Source organism: Pelobates fuscus, chromosome 2 (assembly GCF_036172605.1).
Source record: "Pelobates fuscus isolate aPelFus1 chromosome 2, aPelFus1.pri, whole genome shotgun sequence".
NCBI lineage: Eukaryota > Metazoa > Chordata > Amphibia > Anura > Pelobatidae > Pelobates > Pelobates fuscus.
Window position 1 is genome coordinate 396,045,194 of NC_086318.1, and position 22,874 is coordinate 396,068,067.

Below are 22,874 nucleotides of genomic sequence, written 5' to 3' on the forward strand. Positions count from 1 at the left end.
CCAAATCCAGAAACTCCCGCGAAAACCCAACGACGCTCCCGATTGGCCGAGGGCCCTTCCACCCAACCACGACGCACTACAAAGGACAGCGCGAGACGGGGCTGGGCTCGGCCAATCAGCGAGCGGTTTCTCAGCTGTTCCTCACGTCATCAGCAGGGCGCCCGCCGCTCGCGCATGCGCAGTGTGCGCGTGATGGCGGTGTAGAGTGTAGTTTTTTTGTGTGTGTGTTTTTTTTTGCGTGGCTGAATCGTTACCGGGGGTTACCGGGAGGATGGCGTCTGGCAGCGGAGGGGCTAGGTCCTTTTTGGCGGACGCTGGTTATGGGGAGCAGGAATTGGATGCTAATTCGGCCCTGATGGAGCTGGACAAAGGTAGCAGCAGAGCATGCTGGGAAGGGCTGGCCATGCAGTGATGTTATTATACTGAGCGGCCACATCTAGACCATGGGTCCTCAAACTCCGGCCCCCCAGATGTTGCTGAACTGCAAGTCCCATGATTCTTTGAATTCCATAGATAGCCAGAGAATCATGGGAGTTGTAGTTCAGCAACATCTGGGGGGCCGGAGTTTGAGGACCCATGGTCTAGGGAAAGAACTGTAAAACACACCAAAACAGCCCAGCTCTCACCATACAAAAAGCAATGTGACCCACGCACTCAAGGTGATTAATAAACACCTCATTATTACCCCGAGGGCCACATTACTACCCTGAGCGCCTGGGTCACATTATTACCCTGATCGCCTGGGTCATGTACATTGTTACCCCGAGCGCCTGGGTCATGTACATTGTTACCCCGAGCGCCTGGGTCCTCAAATATGGTCGGTTGTCTGGTGAGCGCTCGTCCTTTGGGGAGGGTGTCAATGAAGTTCGTCAACTGTTTCTATTTGAACGGTAGGGGCATCGCCCCCGGGAGTTAGTCTAGCTGTTTACATCCCTCCTGAGTGTAAACGTGGTGAAATCTGGCATTAGTAGTGCGAATTATGTCCCTAAAGGCGTTCGGGTCCAGTCCGGGTGGGAAGTCGTCGTTGTTCGTTAAGAGTAGCAGAGACGATGGGTGTCAGTCACGTTGTTACCCCGAGCGCCTGGGTCATGTACGTTACTACCCCGAGCACCTGGGTCACGTTATTACCCTGAGCGCCTGGGTCACACTAAATTCTTTCAAAATGTGAGTGACATACTCAAACAATGAAGAAACAACTGGTGTGTTCACTAAACCGCAAATTGTAATGAATTGAAACTAAATTGCAAAATAAAGGATAAATCCATTCCTAGTTATGACTAGAAAAGAATTGGCGAATTTTCCAAAACTTTTTTCCCCCTGAAATTTGCAGTTCGGTTTTCAATTTATCACAATGCGATGCTTAGTGAGCAAACCCCCATATATGATTATTAACCCAACTCCGAATATTACAGGTTTAAAATCTAAATTGCAAAACTGAGCAACAAATAGCTGATCTGCAAAGACTAGTCTTCCTTCAGTTTTCCATCACAGATTTAAATTCACTACATTTTGGAATTTAGTGAGCAACCCTGCAAAGTGTGACTAGAAATCCAAAACCTGTGAAACAAATACTTAAATGTATCTTTTAATAAGTGATCTAAATCCCCAAAATGTATGTGAAACCTTTTATTATAATTGTAGATTGCATGGAGACATCTCATTAATCCATGTAAAATACCCAATTTCTAGAACCACATAACTGATAACGTCATAATAAGTCTATTGTACCTTCAGTACATTGGGAGAGTTAGACTTTAACCTGCAGCCCTCTCATATAATTTTTTTTGTCTAATACATTTCTCTGTTTAAAGGAACACTATAGTCACCTAAATTACTTTAGCTAAATAAAGCGGTTTTAGTGTATAGATCATTCCCCTGCAATTTCACTGCTCAATTCACTGTCATTTAGGAGTTAAATCACTTTGTTTCTGTTTATGCAGCGCTAGCCACACCTCCCCTGGCTATGATTGACAGAGCCTGCATGAAAAGAAAAACTGGTTTCACTTTCAAACAGATGTAAGGAGGTACCCTCTCCTTCCCACCCCCAACCCCTCGTTGCTGAAGGGGGGAAAACCCCTTCAGTCACTTACCTGAGGCAGCGGCGATGTCCCTCGTCGCTGTCTCCTCCTCTGCGCCGCTCCTCCCTCTGATTCCGTCAGCCGGTGGGCGAGACTGATCCCGCCCACCGGCCGAGGAGACCTAATATGCATGCGTGGCAATGCCGCGCATGCGCATTAGCGCTTCCCATAGGAAAGCATTGAAAAAGATTTTTAATGCTTTCCTATGGGGAAATGAGCGACGCTGGAGGTCCTCACACAGCGTGAGGACGTCCAGCAACGCTCTAGCAAGGAAAATCCTTGCTAGAAATCAGGAAGTGACCTCTAGTTGCTGTCTAGTAGACAGCCACTGGAGGTGGAGTTAACCCTGCAATGTAATTATTGCAGTTTATAAAAAAACTGCAATAATTACAGTTGCAGGGTTAGGAGTAGTGGGAGTTGGCACCCAGACCACTCCAATGGGCAGAAGTGGTCTGGGTGCCTGGAGTGTCCCTTTAAATAATTGTATCTCAATCTCTATATTGAACTTTAATCACATACAGGAGGCTCTTGCAGGGTCTAGCAAGCTATTAACATAGCAGGGGATAAGAAAATCTTAATTAAACAGAACTTGCAATAAAGAAAGCCTAAATAGGGCTCTCTTTACAGGAAGTGTTTATGGAAGGCTGTTCAAGTCACATGCAAGGAGGTGTGACTAGGGTTCATAAACAAAGGGATTTAACTCCTAAATGGCTGAGGATTGAGCAGTGAGGCTGCAGGGGCATGTTCTATAAACGAAAACTGCTTCATTAAGCTAAAGTTGTTCAGGTGACTATTGTGTCCCTTTAAACCATAATACTGATTTTTGCATTAACTAGTTAGAATGTGTGGTGCTCTGTGCAACTGTGTGGTATTCATATTTCATGTACATTATTTGATATATGACAGATAACATGATTGATATGCCACAAATGTACAATAAATCAACATTTTTCTTCTTCTTTTTCTCAGGATTAAGATCTGGGAAGCTTGGTGAGCAGTGTGAAGCAGTTGTGCGTTTTCCAAGATTATTTCAAAAATATCCATTCCCCATCCTGATCAATTCCGCATTCCTTAAGCTTGCTGATGTGTTCAGAGTTGGGTAGGTATTTTCTGAGCTTGTTTTTCAGGCATGAAGTCACTTATTTAAAAGTTGGGTGTTGCAGCGAAATGGAGTAATGACTTGGGTCTGCAAATCTCCCATAAAGAGTGGTGTAGATCAATCCTGTTTGTAAATAAAAATCTTCACTGTCTGAATTTAAATGAGTTACATTATAAGATTTTAAACAGATGGCACTTGGTTCCTAAATAGAGCAATAAAATATTTCCTAACCACTCCTCTGAATGTTGGAGATGCGGGGTAAAGGAAGCAGATTATTTACATATTGGGTGGGAGTGTCCGATCATTAAAGAACTATGGCAGGATGTCGGAAGAAATAAATAAAATATTAAATACTACGATAGCTCTTGGACCAGATCTGATGCTTCTACATATGAATATACCTAGTATGAGGGAAAAAAAGATTTGATCTTGTTACTCCACATGTTGATTGTGACTGCAGCCAAATTAATTATAACTAGAAATTGGAAAAACCTATCAAAACCTGACTGGTTCTTAATTAAACATCAATTATGTTATCAACTAAGTATGGAAAAAACATATTCCGACTCTTAATAAGCATATTGAAAAATCAATATGCTAAAATAAAATATCTTATAAATCCAAGGGAAGTCTAGGAAAAAGACACAAACCTCCCCCCCCCCCTCATCCCCTCGAACCAGAGCACTCTATTTGTAGTGTAGATATGTCTATTTATGTCTAGTGTTATGTTTTATAATTTGGTTTCTGTCTTATGTTCTGTCTACATGTACTATTATAATCGTAAATATAGATTGACCACATGCTCATTCTTTTGTTAAAAATAACCAAACTAAATATTATTAAAGCGGCACTGTCATGCCGAATCCTGTTTTTTTTTTTAAACTCCCCTCCCGCCTCCACTACATCCAACTGACCCACTAGTCACCCCCAAATACCCCTAAGCCCCCCAGATTACCTCTTTTTAAATCTGTATCTTCTGCCCCGCCATCTTTGTGTGGGTAGGTGAAGTGCTTGAGGGACACGTCATCTGCCCACACTAGACAGACTGTAAGATTCCCGCACATGCCCAGTGAAACACCTGGACATGCGAACGGGAATTTCATCCATTCATTCATCAGACAGACGAATGAATGAATAGAAAAAAATCAGATGAACAAACTAACACTGTGTATCAGTGTTAGTTTGTTCGTTCAGTTTGTTACAAGGAGGGAGCTACCGGCTTGCAGCTCCCTCCTTGTAATATGTAAAGATAGAAGCGGCAGGCAGCAGTGCTCCCTGCCACTTCATAAGCCCCCCATGTCCCCCCCTCACTCTATGGGAGTCAATTTGACCACCATAATAGCACAAGGGAGATTAAAATCTCCCAAATGCCCCTACTCGCTATACCGCGAGTATGGGGCATGTCTACTAAACAGTGAGCAGCCTGTGGCTGCTCACTGTTGAAAAAAAAATTACAATAAGGGGGGGCAGACCTATTGTCCTACCCCCCACCCTGAGCGGCGGGTGGGGGCCATGAAGATAATGAGGGGGGGGGACCTACTGTCCGCCCCCCAGGCCCCCACCCCTAAGGCGGGTGGGGGCCATGAAGATAATGAGGGGGGGGGGACCGACTGTCCTCCCCCTCAGGCCCCCACCCCTGAGCGGTGGTTGGGGGCCCAAAATAAAGAGAGGGGGGGGACCTATTGTCCTTCTCCTCCAGCCCCCACCACTGTGTGGCGGGTGGGGGCCATAATGATAATGAGGGGGGGGGTACCTACTGTCCTCCCCCCTGGCCCCCACCCCTGCGCGGTGGGTGGGGCCCTAATAAAACAATAAGGGGGGGACCTACTGTCCTCCCCCCCACCCGGCCCCCACCCCTGAGCGGTGGGTGGGGGCCCTAAATAAAGATAGGGGGGGGACACCTACTGTCCTCACCCCTCCGGCCCCCACCCCTGAGCGGTGGGTGGGGGCCCTAAATAAAGATAGGGGGGGGACCTACTGTCCTCGCCCCCACCCCCTACCCCTGAGCGGCCCATGGGGGCCCTAAATGAAAATCCTCCTCCCCCAATCAAGGTGACTAGGGGTCCCAAGCCCCTAGTCAACTCCCCCCCCCCCCCCCCACCCAAAACAAACTATCCCCTACCTACCCCCCTCACCTTAAAAATAGTGAGGGGGGAATAAAATAACTAACCTGTAAAAAAAAATTAAACTTACCATTTGACGTCTTCATTTTTCTAAAATCTTCTTTCTTCAGTCCCCAAAAAGGGCAAATAAAAATCCATCATACCATCCATCAAAAAAACGAGCGCAAAATTTTTTTTATCCTTTTTCGCCCTTCAAGGGCTCGCCGCGTACTGAGCTCCGCAGGGCGGGTCATGGCTTATAAAGCCTTGCCCCGCCCTGCAATTAGGCTTAGAACACTCTTATTGGTTGGTTTAAGCCAATCAGAGTGCTCTGTGTCATTTTACACAGCGTGGGAAAGTTCTTTTGCATTTTCCCACGCTGTGTAAAATGACACAGAGCACTCTGATTGGCTTAAACCAACCAATCAGAGTGTTCTAAGCCTAATTGCTGGGCGGGGCAAGGCTTTATAAGCCTTGACCCGCCCTGCGGAGCTCAGTACGCGGCGTGCCCTCGAAGGGCGAATAAGGATTATTTTATTTTTTTTGTGCGACGGGTATGATGGATTTTTATTTGGCCTTTTTGGGGGCTGAAGAAAGAAGATTTTAGAAAAAAGAAGACGTCAAATGGTAAGTTTAATAATTTTTTTTTTACAGGTTAGTTATTTTATTCCCCCCTCACTATTTTTAGGGTGAGGGGGTAGGTAGGGGATAGTTTGTTTTGGGTGGGGGGGGGTGACAAGGGGCTTGGGACCCCTAGTCACCTTGATTGGGGGGGTAGGGGGTGTTTCATTTAGGGCCCCCACCCACCGCTCAGGGGTGGGGGCCGGGGGGAGGACAGTAGGTCCCCCCCCATCTTTATTTAGGGCCCCCACCCACCGCGCAGGGGTGGAGGACAGTAGGTCCCCCCCCTTATTGTTTTATTAGGGCCCCCACCCACTGCCCAGGCGTGGGGGAGGGGAAGGACAGTAGGTCTCCCCCAATCTTTATTTAGGGCCCCAACCCACCGCGCAGGGGTGGGGGCCACGGGGGGAGGACAGTAGGTCCCCCCCTTATTGTTTTATTAGGACCCCCACCCACCGCTCAGGGGTGGGGGCCGGGGGGGTGAGGATAGTAGGTCCCCCCCTATCTTTATTTAGGGCCCCCACCCACCCAGGGGTGGGGGCAGGACACCAGCCGTGCGGGGGGTGTATTAGGTTTTTGTTTTTTTACAGTGAGCAGCTATAGGCTTCTCACTGCTTACTACACATGCCCCTACTCGCGATATAGCGAGTAGGGGCATATTATTTACTAATACTAAGTAATCTTTACTTAGTATTAGTAAATTTGGCTGAAAGACCAATTTAGGTCTTTCAGCCTTTTAGTAGATAGCTCCCTGATACCGTGGGAATTAGGGAGTTATCTACTAAGCGGCTGCAAGATGCAGCCGCGGCAATGAATAGGATCGGAGTTTCATTCATTAGAATGAAATTCCGATACGAACAAAGTGCCGAATTGCGTTCTAAAAGAAACGAACAACCTGTTCTCATTCAGTTAGAACGCAATTCGGCAGTTTCGTCTAAAATGACAGGAAGCATCGCGGGAACACAGAGGAAAGGTAAGGATTATGGGAAAATTGCTCTGACCAGCGGAAATGAAGCACACTTTGCTCCTCCACTGGTCAGAGCTGGTCAAGCGGAGGAATCCTCCATAAGGCAAAGAGTCCCTACTTTGTCTTATGATTTTTTTAAAGAAAACTAAAGAAGACAGGAAGAAAAAGATAACCGATCCCGAGAGAGGGGGAGAAGAGGAAGAGATTGAGGAAAGGTAAGTTCGGCATGACAGTGCCGCTTTAAGCATTGTATGACCGATTTGATACTTATGGTAGATAATTGTGTTAATGTATGGTTTTTGTCTTATGTTTTATATTTAAAATTCCAATAAAGAGGAATTTTTTATTTTTTTTTTAAAGTTGAGTGTTGCAATTGTTTTTTTGTTTTTTTTTGGAATATCAGACAATTAATTCCCTTTTAGTTCTTTTACTAAATATATTTGTCTACTAGTTTTATTTCACAGATGCTTGTAATATTGTTCACTTTGTGAGTATTCTAATTTATCTTTCAGGAACAATTTTCTTCGTCTCTGTGTGCTGAAAGTCACCCAACAGAGTGAGAAACACTTGGAAAAAATCCTAAATGTGGATGAGTTTGTGAAAAGGATCTTCTCTGTCATTCACAGCAATGACCCTGTTGCCAGAGCAATTACACTGAGGTAATAACTATATATAACACTATATAATAACTATATATAAATACTTTTCACCAACAAATTGCAAGATTAAATGGACACTATAGTCACCCAGACCACTTAAGCTCAATTAAGTGGTCTGGGTGTCAGGTCCCTCTAGGGTTATCCCTGCCTGATGTAAACAAAGCAGTTTCTAAGAAACTGCTATGTTTACATCTGGGGTTAAGTCAGCCTCTAGTGGCTGTATTCCGGACAGCCACTAGAGGCGCATCGGCAATGATTGAGGCATATTATGCCTCAATCACGCAGAGCGTCCATAGGAAAGCATTGAAAAATGCTTTCCTATAGACACTTTGAATGCGCGTGTGGCATTGCCGCACATGCGGCACCGGTGAAGTCAGACAAGGATGCTGACGTCGACGGGGGAGGTGAGGTAAGGGAGCCCGGCGGGGGAAAAGGGTGAGTCGCTGAAGGGGATTTCAGCGGGAGGGGGACCCTGTGGGTGGGGGCACCCTCAGGGTACTATAGTGGCAGGAAAACCAAGTGGTTTTCCTGACACTATAGTGTCCCTTTAACATTAATGTTCATCTATTGTAGCAATCAGAGTTGGAATGTTCTAAATGTCTACCTTGTATCTTGCTACTGTATTGTACTGCGTGTAACAAATTGCAGTTTCCTTGTTTGCTGCTCTCCTGTAGTTTGTTTCTGTTCTCTTGCTTTACCTGTATCCTCTACTGTTTTGCAGAATGCTAGGCAGCATGGCCTCCATAATACCGGATCGTAAAAATGCACATCACAGTATACGGCAGAGTTTAGATTCCCATGATAATGTGGAGGTTGAGGCGTCTATTTTTGCTGCTGCTCACTTCTCGGCACAGTCAAAGTAAGTATTTGGAATGTGAGTGAGCTTGAGCATTTTATGTGTATTGGCATTTCCCTGGCTAAACATTTGTAATGACTATGATCCAGCTTTTTAGTGAATACTTTTTTTTTTTCCTGTTATAAAATCTGAAAATGTAAATTCACATTGGATTATTAAAATAATGCTTAATATATTCCATTGTGCTAAATGTCTGCTATGATCTGGCTTTTTTAAAATTCCATTTGTGATTGCCATGATTTGCCTTTGTTTGCCATAAAGTAAAAATGAATTGTTCACATCATGTTAGGATGAATATCTGTGGATACAGTGTGCAATGTTTAACACTTCTAATATTTGGGTCTCCCTTTGCTTGCTTTATATTCTTACCAGGGACTTTGCTACCGGAATCTGTAACAAAATTGGTGAAATGATCCAAGGTATGTATTTGTGGTTTCATGTTGTGTTGGTGTTTGTTTGTTTTTCATGTAACCTATATTTATATTTGCCAGCTAGATGTGACTTTTATTTGGAGAACCACTTTCTTAGTATTTAAATCACTGCTACCTACTTAATAACTGGTCTGAAATGTTGACATTAGTGATGTCCCGTACTGTTCGCCGGGAACCGTTCACTGGCGAACATAGCTTGTTCGTGGCGAACGCGGCGGGCGAACATATGAGATGGTCGGTCCGCCCCCTATTCGTCATGGAGGTGGGAGGGTCAGGGAGGGAGGGTCTGCTGCTGATTGGCTGGAATGTGTCTGCTGATTGTGAGGTACAGGGTCAAAGTTTACTCAATGATGACGAATAGGGGGCGGACCGACCATCGCATATGTTCGCCCGCCGCATTCGCCACAAACAAGCTATGTTCGCTGGCGAACAGTTCGGGACATCACTAGTTGACATCATTACGTGACCTCCTCAATGCCATGTTAAGAAGCTGCTAAAAATCATAATAAAAATCATAAATAAATCATAATAATGTCCCTTGCGCGGACATTATTTTTTTCTTTTAAAGTCGTTTTATGAATGAGGAGCTACTGATCAGTTTTAAAGCCAGTTTGCTGCCCCTCTGCACATAGCAGTACAAGGTTTCAGTTTTTTTTTTTTTTTTTTAAAAAGATTTTCAAAAAGTGGATGTTGGACGGGGCAGAGCGAAATGACTCTGGCGAGCAGATTTTGGGGTTAAACTGTTCATGAGTTCCTGGCACCATAGAAACTTAATTTCTGTTATGGTGTCTGGAGGGCTCCTTCCTGGTCTGGCAAGTAGTAAAGCGCTTGAAATATAAGGCCTTTTAAGAGCATCATAAGTTGATCATCAGCCGTAGCCTGAAACCAAAAATATAATAAATTGAAAGTGTCACATGAATGCTTTCATGCACAATTGAACAGAGTACACACCATAAGTAAACCTATATGCGTCTAACATATACTTAATTTCAAGTGGTTATTGCTGTTCTCTCTTATTGTCATGTGTAGGCTTGGCCACCCCTGTAGACTTGAAGTTGAAGCTTATTCCAATTCTCCAGCACATGCACCATGATGCCATTTTGGCATCCAACAGTCGTCAACTTCTGCAGCAGTTGGTAACCTCCTATCCTTCTACGAAAATGGTTATTGTAACGCTGCACACCTTTACACTGCTGGCTGCATCTTCCTTGGTAGATATTCCAAAACAGGTAATAAGAACTTTTTTTGACTTGTAAATCTTAAACCACAAAGAAAAAGAGGGAAAACAAGTGTTTGTGTTTTGAACATTCTGGGAGTAGTTTGATGTGATGCATACTAATATAATTGAATACCATGATATGGGAGGACCGTCAAGTCCTCTTATTCTCTTACCATGCTTCTGTGGGTTAGAAGAGGAGTACGTTTGTCAAAGGTCTACTGTCAGTGTGCAGAAGTGAGGCAACAGGCTGGAATTGTGCAAGTATTTTGTTAGCTCAGCATTGTATCCCCAGGTCTGGACTGGTGTTTATGGGTGACTGTAGGGTAAGATGAGAGAGTGCTCATGACAATCACAACATTCTGGTTGTAATTGGTGGCAATGGAGTTTTGGGAAGCAGTCTGTGCTATTTGGGCTTGCACAGATCTCTCAGTGCTCCATGATGATGTGCAGGTCATTCTGACGGAGGTTTCGTGGAAAAACCTGTCAGGTCGTGAACAATGAAGCACAGATCACAATTAAGTGAAGGCAGACTACAGTCTTCTAAAATCCATAGTATTTTTAGCACTTGACTGTATATAGTGTATTGGGCCCCTGCTCCGGTCTCAAATTTAAAATTGGCAAAATATATAATGTACTTTAAAAGTAGAACAACTCTTTAGTTCACTTTCAAATGTAGATATGGTTTCTGAGTACATTTGCAGACCATAGGACAAAGCTCCCTCAACTGCCCCACTAGCAAATTTTCTGACTCTGGAAACAACAATATGTTTCTGCTTACGATTCTATAGTGCTCCAAGGTACCCAATTGCCCAAGTAATCAAGACATGCTCTACTTCTCGCTACTTTTGGTAGTTTTTGTTGTCATCTGATGTGAAATATTTAGCAACTTCTCCAAACTGCACCCATAATAAAATTCCTTGCCAACTTTCTTGTGGTCCTCTCATATATTTTATTATCACATTAATCCAGGCCCGGACTGGCAATCGGGCATACCGGGCAAATGCCCGGTGGGACACGATGGCCATGGGCCGAGGCCAACAGGGGAGATCAAAAGATCTCCCTTGTCGGACCATGCAGAACCAGCACTATCCGAGCGCCTGCCCTGCTGTGTGCCTTCATGGTCCGGTGGGGAAATCAAAGATCTCCCTCACAGGCACTGACAGGCGGCCGCCAGCTGCGGAGGGAGAGGACGACCCAGGGAGCTCTGGTTTGCAGCTCTGCCGGGTTCCTCTCGTGAGGTCGGAGCGTTGCTGCGGTTACCATGGCTAGAGTTCACTCTCAACACTAGGACCACCAGGAATGGCTGCACGGTCCCCCCTCCCAGGCTTAAGAAGGGAGGAGGGGGGATAAAAAATACAGGTACATTAGTATATCCCCCCACCACACACACAGCACCCTAACCCAGACACACACTAGATCCCTTACAGAACTCTGGATCATCTACACACACTAAATCCCTATATATATTCTGAATCTTCTATGCACACAAACACACACTATATGTAACACACACACACACACACTCACACACACACTCTGGATCCCCTATGCACACACTAGATTCCTTGTAAGCAGACACATACTACATTTGCTCCCTATACACACTCTTTACAGCCCCTAGCCACACATTACCCTACAAACACAACACAACTGAAACCGACTTATTTACGCAACATCACACCACAATCAGCTCACTCTACACACAGGCAATCCCACAAGCAGACTCCAAACACGAGCATTGAACCAACATGCTAACTCCAAGCAAGAGCATTGAACCAACATGCTAACTTTGAGAGGGGGAATGCTTGCCATTGGTGATGACAAAACACACCCCCTCTGGCCCTGCTCCCTTCTCAGTGGGCCACTGTGATAAAAAAAAATGCTCGGGCCGAATTATTTTTCCCAGTCCGACCCTGCATTAATCACATGTAATGTGAACCTGTCGTGACACTTTCATCCCTGTTAAGGTTGTTTTGGGGTTTGTTTGTTTTTTACCCCAATTTCCTTTCTTATCGCTCCCCTTTGTCGCATTGTTTTTTTTTTGTTTTTTTTCAGGTCTCAATATACAGGTTCCATCATTTTGTTCATATGCTCTCCAAGATGTCTATGTGCCCTTCTGTGGTATTCTTTTAATTGATCTGTAAATTAGTTAAGCAACTGAATGGGAACTTAAACTTTGCCCATTGTCATAGATCAAACTCCCCATACAAAACATATAACAAAAAAATGTGAATTCCAAAAAAATGAAACCAATGGAGAATAGAGACAAAATATGATTAATGTAACCAAATATCCTCCTATGGATGTCATTCATCGCAAAGATGCCATTACAGTTACAGTCTACCACCTGCTCCATTCTTTGACTGATAAGTGGGAGAAAAGACCTATGTTTAAATAGGTTTTTCTCTTAATCTGTACATTTGTTAGTAAAACTACTAGCACGATATACAGATTACATTTCCATGCTATTTCAAAAGAGCATGGGTGGTTTTGGGCATGGCAGGTCCCCTTTAACAATATCACTTAAAGAAAATACATTTTCCACCATATTTTGGCCCAGTTCAGCAAAATAAATACATTTAACTTGAAGGGATCCTCCAGACCCCTGAATCACTTTAGCTTTCTGAAATGCTTTATATGTGAAGACTGTTTGTTTGCAATAGAAATTGGCACTTTTATAAATTAACTTGTTACACCCCCGTGGCTGTCAGACAATCAGTCCTGTTACTTCCTGGTTGTTTAGCTTAGTGGAGCTAAACTCAAGAGGCAGGCAATTACCCAGAACACCTTCATTGCAAAGACTTCTCATTGAGCTGCATTGGGAAGTCCGTGATTGGACAGCCACAGAAAGTCTGGGTGGGGTTAGAAGGGGTGTGTTTGCAAATGTTTCAGACAATAGAAATGCATCATGGGGTGCCTAATAATTTAATAGGAGTTTTTAACAGTCCAGTGAAAAAATATATGTAAATGTTTGTTCTATTTTACACACAAACACCGCAACCACATCCTTTTGGGACTTGGTTCGCTAAAAGGGAAAAGAAAATTGAATATTTCACTCCAACCTTGAATCATACATAGCTTTCCCCGTTCCTTATTCATGATATCAACTCAGCTTACATTAGTGAATGTAATATTAATGATACAAAACATCTTTCAATTTCATTCATAAACACACAGCCTCCTTGCAGACCAAGACAAGATAGAGAAAGGAGCCCAAAGGAAAAATCACAAATGTCAATCAGTTACAAAAGTATCTCTAAGCTTTTACAAGCATGGCTTAATTGGTTACCCTAGAGACAGGAGTCCACTTACCAGCTTTCACATAGACACTGTGGTTTAGGAATATTGATTTTATCCTTTCACACTCAAAGCTTGTGGCATTAATGAAAGTTGATTCATGTAAATACGGTGCCTGGCGACCATGAATTGAAATAGATTTTAATGCTGCAGCTTCCAAGAATCATTGGGGACCGTAATTCTAAACACTTATGTAGCTAGAAGACAGTTTATCGGAAACCAGACCAAGATTATTAGAAGTCAAATTTTGTGTCCCACCTGATTGTTTACGTTGCTAGTCAACAATGGCATCCTATGAAGGGGTTCCTGTGCCCAAGGAGCCTGCAGATTGACCTGGTGCTAGTCTAGAACAGGTATCCCTTAGTTGGAAAATGATATAGGCAGGACCAGTGCATGACAGACATATACCATATAGAAAATAAATTGACTGGACAACTTGTGGGGTGCAGAGCAAATCACAGACGTCAGTAACACCCAAAGCTCAGAAGATGGCGCTGGCATGGAGGTTAAGATCTCAATAATTTACATTAAATACAACATTTATAATGATTTATGATGCATTCAATATTTTGGGGGCGATTTAAGGTAAGTTGATTTATCCTTAACAGGTGCACTTGACGTTTGGGGGGTTGTTTGTTTTTATATAACCTCTTCCAAACTGTAAGCTCAATTTCTTTGCAGATTCAACTGTTGTTGCAATATTTAAAAAATGATCCCAGAAGAGCAGTGAAAAGACTCGCTATTCAGGACCTGAAGTTATTGGCCAACAAAACCCCCCACACATGGAGCAGAGAAAATATTCAGGTATGTATGTATGAGTGTAGACACAAAAGGGAATGAGATACGGCTGTGCATAATCTAGAACAGGAACAGAAAAAGAAACATAGTGTGATACAGCAAAGTGAGAGACAATGCGCTTATACAATGTTGCACTCACGAGATCAAAGTGAATAAATCGCCAGAATAAAAGCCTGCCCGAATTGGTTTGGGTGGCTGTACGTCTCCACTGTCCACTGGAACTCCAAGCGGACCAAAGATGGAATGAGACTTCAATAGAGGTAGGTATGATAAATATGCAGATTTATTTGTAATAAGACAGGCTATAAAATTGTAGCCGTATTTTAGATAAAATAAAAGCAAAAGCGAGGTCCTACGCGTTTCGTTCCTATGCAAAGGAACTTCCTCAGGGACCAAAATACAATTCAATAAAATCAATCAGTACAAAAAATGCATACAACATTATCCCCCCCAATAAGTCTCTATAAATAGGCCTAAGCCTTCAGTTCATTGGTGGATCCAGTGGGAGTTACCCTTGATTGATGACCCGGTTCAGATGTGAAATGTCCATCAGATTAGTTCTGGTGTGGAGAAGATGTTCCGACGAGTAATTCTGGCGCCAACCGATGAAACCGGAAACCGGAAGTAACACTCCGTTTGTACTTCCACGTTCCATTGCCCTGTGCGTTCCAACTCATAAGAAAAAGCAGTTAAACAGGTTGCCATCTAGAGGTCGCCCAGGATATAGCAATCCTGATATTAAAGGACCACTCTAGTGCCAGGAAAGCATACTCGTTTTCCTGGCACTAGAGTGCCCTGAGGGTGCCCCCACCCTCAGGGACCCCCTCCCGCCCGGCTCTGGAAAGGGGAAAGGGGTAAAAACTTACCTTTTTCCAGCGCTGGGCGGGGAGCTCTCCTCCTCCTCTCCGCCTCCGTTCCTCCCCGTCGGCTGAATGCGCACGCGCGGCAAGAGCTGCGCGCGCATTCAGCCGGTCACATAGGAAAGCATTCATAATGCTTTCCTATGGACGCTTGCGTGCTCTCACTGTGATTTTCACAGTGAGAATCACGCAAGCGCCTCTAGCGGCTGTCAGTGAGACAGCCACTAGAGGATTAGGGGGAAGGCTTAACTAATTGATAAACATAGCAGTTTCTCTGAAACTGCTATGTTTATAAAACAATTAGTTAACCCTAGCTGGACCTGGCACCCAGACCACTTCATTAAGCTGAAGTGGTCTGGGTGCCTAGAGTGGTCCTTTAATGAGCAGTATAACATGTTTATAACAGGCGAACTCCTTTTGACAAAGGGTAATTGCAATCAGAATGGTTAGATTTGAAGGATACAGAACTTACAAATCAGTTTAGTATCAATCCAATACCCTCCCATTATAATTCAATGTTAGGAAATCTCAATTTGTCTTTTCTCAATAAAGTGCAATAGAAAAATAGTCTGATTCCGTTTATACTGTCAATATTTTGAAACTTTCTAATGTAATATTAATATAAGATTAAACTAGTCCACCACGTAAGTCATCTTACGGTTTAATTATCAATAGCATGTAAGAAAAAATAATAATAGTATATAATGACGTCATATTAATAGACAACTGGCAATTTAATAAGTGCTGTGCATAATTCATATTTCACTACTCAAAAAAACAATTAAGAAAATATATTTACAAGGTATATACATCTGTGAAAACACCTTAATATGAACTATATCATCAAATACAATTTAGGTGTCAACCCATATTATGTGAATTTATTTAATACTGTATATCTATATATTTAGTGTATTGGTGAAGTTTTAATCATAGTCTCCATAGTACAAAGTGATCCCAATGGTAAATCCTAAAAATTAGGTAATAACCTTCTATTAAATACCTTCAGTGAACCTGTTCCTTAAATTGTAATAATGCGAGTTTATCTCACGAGATACAAATTTCTTAACCCTTGTATAAAGGAGGGTAAGAAAATTGAAGACAAAAAGAAAAAGAAAAAGGCACCGCCGTGGGATAACCCAAGGGTTAAGACCAAGTTTAGTCAAGGAAACATATGAGATCTATGTCATGATTTAGTCCCTTGGGGCGAAGAGTCTGTAATTTATGAATCCAGAAGGTTTCACGTTGTGATAGTTTCTTGAGTCTATCTCCTCCCCTCCAGTAAGGTGATACTCTCTCAATTCCCACACACTTAAAGTTGGAAAAAGAAAAATGGGGACATGTATTACAGTGGGTAGGTACAGAGTGAGTCTCAAGCTTCTTTTTGATATTATTGAGGTGTTCCATGAACCTTATCTTGAGAACCCTCTTTGTACGGCCTACATACTGCTTGCCACATGGACACTGCAGTAAATAAACGACAAAGTCCGTGTGGCAACCAATATCACTTTTGATGTTAAACTCTTCTCCCGTACTGTAACTGCAGAAAAGGTTTGTTCTAGGTACATGGCTGGTGGTACAAGCCTTACACGTGTTACATCCCCTAAAGGATCCTGATGTCTCAGTGGCCTTTTGATTTCTTAGTTTGAGGGCATAGCTGGGAGCTAACATGTTTTTAAAATTCCTATTCTTTTTATAAATGACTGTGGGTAATTGTGGTAGAGTGGTCCCCAACACTGGATCCTGTAATAAGATCGGCCAATGTTGTTGTAGACATCTTTTAATTTTATTATGATCAGTATTGTATTGAGTTAAAAAAGCTAAAGAAAATTTTCTCTCATCCTTAGGCATATCAATCTGGGGTATGAGTGTTGCCTTATTACAAAATTAAATAATGTAACCAGGAACGATATGTTTACATTTTTCTATTATTCTAGTGTGTCTCATTGGATATTATTTTCGTTATTGAAAAATATTTGAGTGTTGGTCATTTGTCTCTTTCAGCTGTATTTTTTCATCCCTTGATTAATATCATCATAAAAGTCTAGTGGTGTGTGTGATTTATATTCTAAGTTTGTATTTTCTTTTGCAGGCTCTCTGCGAATGTGCACTTCAAACACCGTATGACAGTCTGAAGCTTGGTATGCTTACGGTTCTCTCCACTCTGTCAGGGAGCATAGCCATCAAACAGTTCTTCAATGCTGTTCCAGGTAAGTCTGTAATATGAACACCAGATTTAATAAATGGCTTCACTTCCAGTCAGTCATTAAAGGCATAAACAATGATGGGGCTGCATTTACTGAAGCCATTATAGATACGTTTCTTAATGTATGCGGAAATGTGAACGCTTCTCAAGGACTTGTATTTGTTGTAATCACTTTGTGTTTATAGCCAACATTAAAAAAAAAGTTTTCAATTGTTGAGCAATTAAAACGTATAGTTAGCACTCCCATAATTCTTTGCTTTTGAAGTTACATTACATAGTTACATAGCTGAAAAGAGACTTGCGTACATCAAGTTCAGCCTTCCTCACATTTGTTTTTTGTTGTTGATCCAAAAGAAGGCAAAAAACCCAGTTTAAAGCACTTCCAATTTTGCAACAAGCTAGGAAAAAAATTCCTTCTTGACCCCAGAATGGCAGTCAGATTTATCCTTGGATCAAACAGTTATTACCCTACATTGAAAGATTATATCCTTGAATATTCTGTTTTTGCAAGTATGCATCTAGTAGCTGTTTGAACATCTGTATGGACTCTGATAAAACCACTTCTTCAGGCAGAGAATTCCACATCCTTACTGTTGAACAGGGGTGACCAAAAGGGTGTCCCACAACTATTTTAGAGCTGCAGCTCCTGTGATGCTCATTGCAAAGCATTTATGGGTGTAGTTCTACAGCAGCAAGGAACCAACTTTTTGGCCACTTTCTAGCCTGTATTAGTATCCTTCTACTTGCTTAAAGGAACACTCCAAGCACCATAACTAATTCTCCCCTTCCCATACTATTTTGACTTCAGATGTGAGTAACTATATTGTGATTTCCCTGCAAATGAGCAAGGCACTGCACTCAAGCAGAGAAGATGAGTCCCTCAAATACCAAAGCTATCATATGCAGTCGCATCTCCTGGAGCTCCGGCTCGCACTAACCTAGATTACACCTATACCGGGGAATCGGATCTTCTAAAACCCACATACGACACTGTTAACAACAGGCTGACTATGGGCCGAAAAAATAAAAAAGTGAAAGCGGATAAAGGCCCCCCTGGAAGGGATATTGGAGACATGCTGCAGAACGCGCAAAAGGCCGCATGGCCCAAAATGGCGCCGCCAGATGACTTCTCCTCCTATTCCTCGGAGGACTACACCGCAGAACTAATGGAAGGTGCAGCCTTCAGACCCGAACCGGACCGCAACAAAAGGCCAACCGGGGACCCGGTCACCGCGGATCAAATAAAAATAATGCTGGCGGAGCTACGCAAGGACCTGGCGGCGGACATGGCCTACTTTAAAGAGGCCATAGAAGGAGCCGCGGCTAAAATTGCCCAACTTGAAACCCGCTCGAGTACACAAGACTCCAGGCTCTCACAGCTCGAACAAAAGGTGCTGGACCTAGAAAAGCGACAAACCACCACTACTGACCGGCTGGACGCCTTAGAAGACCTGAGAAGGAGATACGTCAAAATCAGGGGAATACCGGACACGGTAACTCTTCCGGAACTACCCCATTATATCAGACGCTTCCTCGGGACCTTGAAACCCCTTAAACAGGTCAAGTCTATAAAGCTGGATGGACTCTTCCGCATTCCGAAGCCAGCAAGGGCTCCGTTAAACGCAACAGCGGATTTAATACTCCGCTTCCAGTCGCTGACTGATAAAACTACCCGCCTGACCGCTACAAAGGGGAAGACTCCCTTGATGTTTGAGGGAACAGAACTAAAACTCTTCCCGGACCTCACCAGGAGTACACTTACCTGGAGGAAATCACTGCAGCCACTTCTACAGCACCTCCGGGCCGAAGAGACACCCTACCGCTGGGGAACGCCGCGAGCAGTATCCTTCACACATGACGGGACCACCCACAAGGCTCAAAGCTACGAAGAATTGGAATCCATCCTGGCGGCAGCAGGACTCACACACACAGCACCGACACCCAGAGCAGGACTGTCCAGGCTGAACCCTGCAACCATACCGGAATTCATTCCGAGGGAGTCTCGGGGAACACCACCTGCCAAGGGCACGACCTGAAGTGAGACGGGGCACCCGACTCGGGAGAACAACCTGCTCCGTTGCCCAGGAAGAACGTAGCCAACACACCTTGGGACTTGTATACCTTATACTGAGACTGATGTTTCTTACTCGTTTTTTTTTTTTTACCTCTTTGATGCAAACCAGACTGACTGTCTACACCACTCAGCTTAATCCTCTAAAGGACGATGACCTCCCCACAAAAGGGGCCCTACTGACATCTATAAGGTCACACCATACATGTTCTGACAACCGCACGCACAAGTTACGAAGACTACTGCTGCAAAGATAGGGGCCTCCACATTACATTACGAGACCAACGCTAGACTGTAACTAACCTCGCATACTTATTATACATACAACCTCCCCCCATGCCACTATACAGACTGCCTTACTACCACGCTCACACGTCTGCCTGACTGGAAGGGGGTGACACCCTAGGTGACTTAAGCACGCGAAGAACATAGCCGAGACCACACATTCACATAGGGTAGAAGCGTTGACCGTCACGACTGTTTAACTGAATATAAATATAAAATGTGCACTGTTTACTGATGCTACCTGTGTTATTGATTGTTGACATTTCGGCGGGCAAGAGCTGTTGTGGCATTGCCTGCTACCTTGTTTAATATGTGCACAAAAAAATAAAGAATTAAAAAAAAAAAAAAAAAAAAAAGTCATCCACATACCTATTGTAAGAAATCAATTTATCTTTGAATTTACCTATAATTCCAAAAAAAAATGCATAAAGCAATTGGCATAGGAGGGTGCTATGGGCGCGCACCCATAGTGGTCCTGGCAATTTGAAAATAAAATAGTTTATAAAATTTGAAGTAATTGGATATGAGTAGTAGCTCCACGAATTCTAGAAGAAATTAATTGATTGTGATAGCATCATCCGTGTTCCCTGTATCCCCTCCATATGTGGAATCACGGTGACAAGTACTTAATATCCGCAGTATCCAGAATAATGGAGTCTTGTAAAACAGATTTGTTTCATCTTGTTAATGAAATCCTGGGTATCTTTCAGGCAGAAAGGTAAAGTATCCACACTAGTTTTGCAATAGTGATCCACGCATTTAGCCATCGGTTCAAAAATACTTCCACTGGCAGACACTAGACAAACCAAATTCCATCAGCTCGCTGTGCTATTTTAATATTACCATGTTTATTGTTGATTGTAAGATGTCTGACTATTGTGTCACCACCCAGCTGTGTGTTGGAACAAGGCTTACTAACTCTATACGGCTTCTTACAAATCTCTGAGTTGTGTTACCCAATGTCGTAACAATGTTTCCTCACTGCTCCTGCATGTGTCTAACACGTGTACATCTTTTGACTAATTCTGAGCAATGATATATTAAAAAATTGCCCTATGTAGTTCACTGATGCATTTTTCATCTTTTCATGATGCATGTTAAAACCCAGAATGTTTACATTTCCTATTTTATAGGGATTTACCTTTTTCTACCGGGATAACATTTATTTTATTTTCCTTCTTATTCTAGGCACCAAACCCAGCCCTGCAAGGTATTCAGATTTAATTAAACTTGCACAGGAGTGCAGTTACCATAGTAACCGGGGTATTGCAGCTCATGGTGTGACTGTTCTGACAAATATTGTGTCTTCCTGCCAGGATAAAGGTGAGTTTGCACTCAATGTATAATATGAATGATGTTTTTTTTCCTTACTTTCCTGAACTTAAATTATTCTTAATGTTTCGTTGATTTATTACCAGGATTACTCAGATCTCCCTGCATCTAGGTTTAATGCAGCTGCAGCACAGCATGTTTTTTTTTTAAATAGGCAACTCCAGTTTAACAATAATGATATTTACTCCGTAATCCCACATTTTCTTCCTCTCCTTCCAAACATTCAACATTTCCAATTCTGCTCTAAAAACACTGCCATACATGTCATGACTTTTGCTGTGCCCATAAATCACTGTTAATAAGATCAGCAGTGTTAATTCATACATAGTAAATTCCTGCCGAGGTCACTTCAGATGCTGCAGAGCATGTAGATTTATATCACACCTCATGTGATTGTTTTATTTGTATTACTTTTAATATTTTTACATTTTTAATGCACTATGGGGGCAGATTCTGCCTGGAGAGTCACATTAAAATCACCCAGACCATGTCATCTTAATGAAGTGGTCTGGGTGCAGTGGTCCTGCCATAATGACCCTTCAGTGTATAAATAAATTGCTGTTTTGGAGAAATAGCAATGTTTACATTGAAGGGTTAAATACACCTCTAGTGGCCATCCTTTTCACAGCCGCCAGAGGCATTTCAGCCTTTGGAACTGCATCAAGCTCGGTCCTGCATGCAAATGCGGCTCATAATTGCATTTGATTGGAGGAATGCACTGTTTGGCCGCGCATGTGCATCTCGTCAACTAGTGCTTCTCTCTAGGAAGCATTTGTTTGGATGAGATTGCAGGAAGACATCGAGAGATGTTGTAATGTCTACAGAGGAGTCTCCGCTCTGATAATGATGTCCGTAATCTTTTGTTAACTGTACCTGAACAGTAGTCGCAGTGATTCCCTTTAAAACACCACAGGTGCATAAACGATGTGGTGTAGACTTCTGATCAACTCCATAACCAACAATGGAATGTTGTTTGCTCCCCGTTATTTGTATCTTTAATATGCTCCAAATTTGCATTGATAGATTTAGTGCAATATTTTCCTGTCATATACATTTCATGATGTTAAATTTTATTAATCATGCTAATTTAACCAACTAACTATTGAACCATTTGTTGTGTTTTATTGTTTTGTTTTTTGCTTTGCAAATGTTTTGCAAAATACTGACTGCATTTTCTTTTATTCAGATAATTTGGGTCTGGAAAAAGACGCTGTTTTTGGGCTTGAATCACTCCTTGTCCTTTGCAGCCAAGATAATAGTGCAGGAGCTCAGCTAACATTAAAGGTTTGTGTGTAAGGTTCCCTATTACAAAGAGCACAATAAGTTAAAACAATTATAGCAATAAGTATGTCCTGTTTTAAGTTTCTTATACATAGATCGTAGCAGAGGCCAGAGTAGTGTAAACATGTCTTGGGTTTAAATTGATATATAGATATATATATATATATATATATATATATATATATATATATATATATTTTTTTTTTTTTTTTTTTTTAATTCTTTTATTTTTGTTGTGCATTGATAACAACAGTCAAGCTTTAGTCGCCACAAGTAATATGTGTGGAGGAATAGACACATAGCTGAGGATGGATGCGGGAGGAATAGACACATAGCTGAAGATGACGGAATAGACACATAGCTGAAGATGGAGGCGGGGGGAATAGACACATAGCTGAGGATGGAGGAATTAGGGGAGTAGACACATAGCCGCCTCTTTTATAAATTGTTATATTTTAAGTCTTCTGCAAGGTACCATATAAGCTTCATTATGGTTGGGGGTTAAAGATAGTGAATGGAAGGCAATTTTAATAAGGCGGCAGAAGGCAGTGGGAGCTGTTTTAATTCCCCAGTCCTTGAAACCTTCCCTTGGTGACCAGGATTTTTGAAAGCTTGCTACAGTTAGTGTGGGCAGGGGCAACATGGCCGATGAGGAAAGTGGGAGGACAGTGTATCATGGGGAACAGACAACATGGCTGATGGGCATAGGGTA

At 42.7% G+C, this 22,874-nt stretch overlaps 1 protein-coding gene across 2 annotated transcripts in view; it reads left to right on the plus strand.

Moving 5' to 3' along the window:
- The first annotated feature begins 206 nt into the window (after positions 1-206).
- Positions 207-22,874, plus strand: part of INTS7 (integrator complex subunit 7) — a 61,039-nt gene continuing 38,371 nt past the window's right edge. The window contains exons 1-10 of one of the 2 annotated variants that reach the window (XM_063443852.1): positions 207-371; positions 3,048-3,177; positions 7,380-7,526; positions 8,248-8,385; positions 8,755-8,801; positions 9,843-10,042; positions 14,011-14,133; positions 17,080-17,197; positions 20,738-20,872; positions 22,068-22,165. In XM_063443852.1, the coding sequence (XP_063299922.1) occupies positions 272-371; positions 3,048-3,177; positions 7,380-7,526; positions 8,248-8,385; positions 8,755-8,801; positions 9,843-10,042; positions 14,011-14,133; positions 17,080-17,197; positions 20,738-20,872; positions 22,068-22,165 (1,236 nt within the window). In that variant the 5' untranslated portion in view covers positions 207-271. The remainder of the gene's footprint in view (positions 372-3,047; positions 3,178-7,379; positions 7,527-8,247; positions 8,386-8,754; positions 8,802-9,842; positions 10,043-14,010; positions 14,134-17,079; positions 17,198-20,737; positions 20,873-22,067; positions 22,166-22,874) is intronic. The other variant, XM_063443853.1, reaches the window with a different exon arrangement.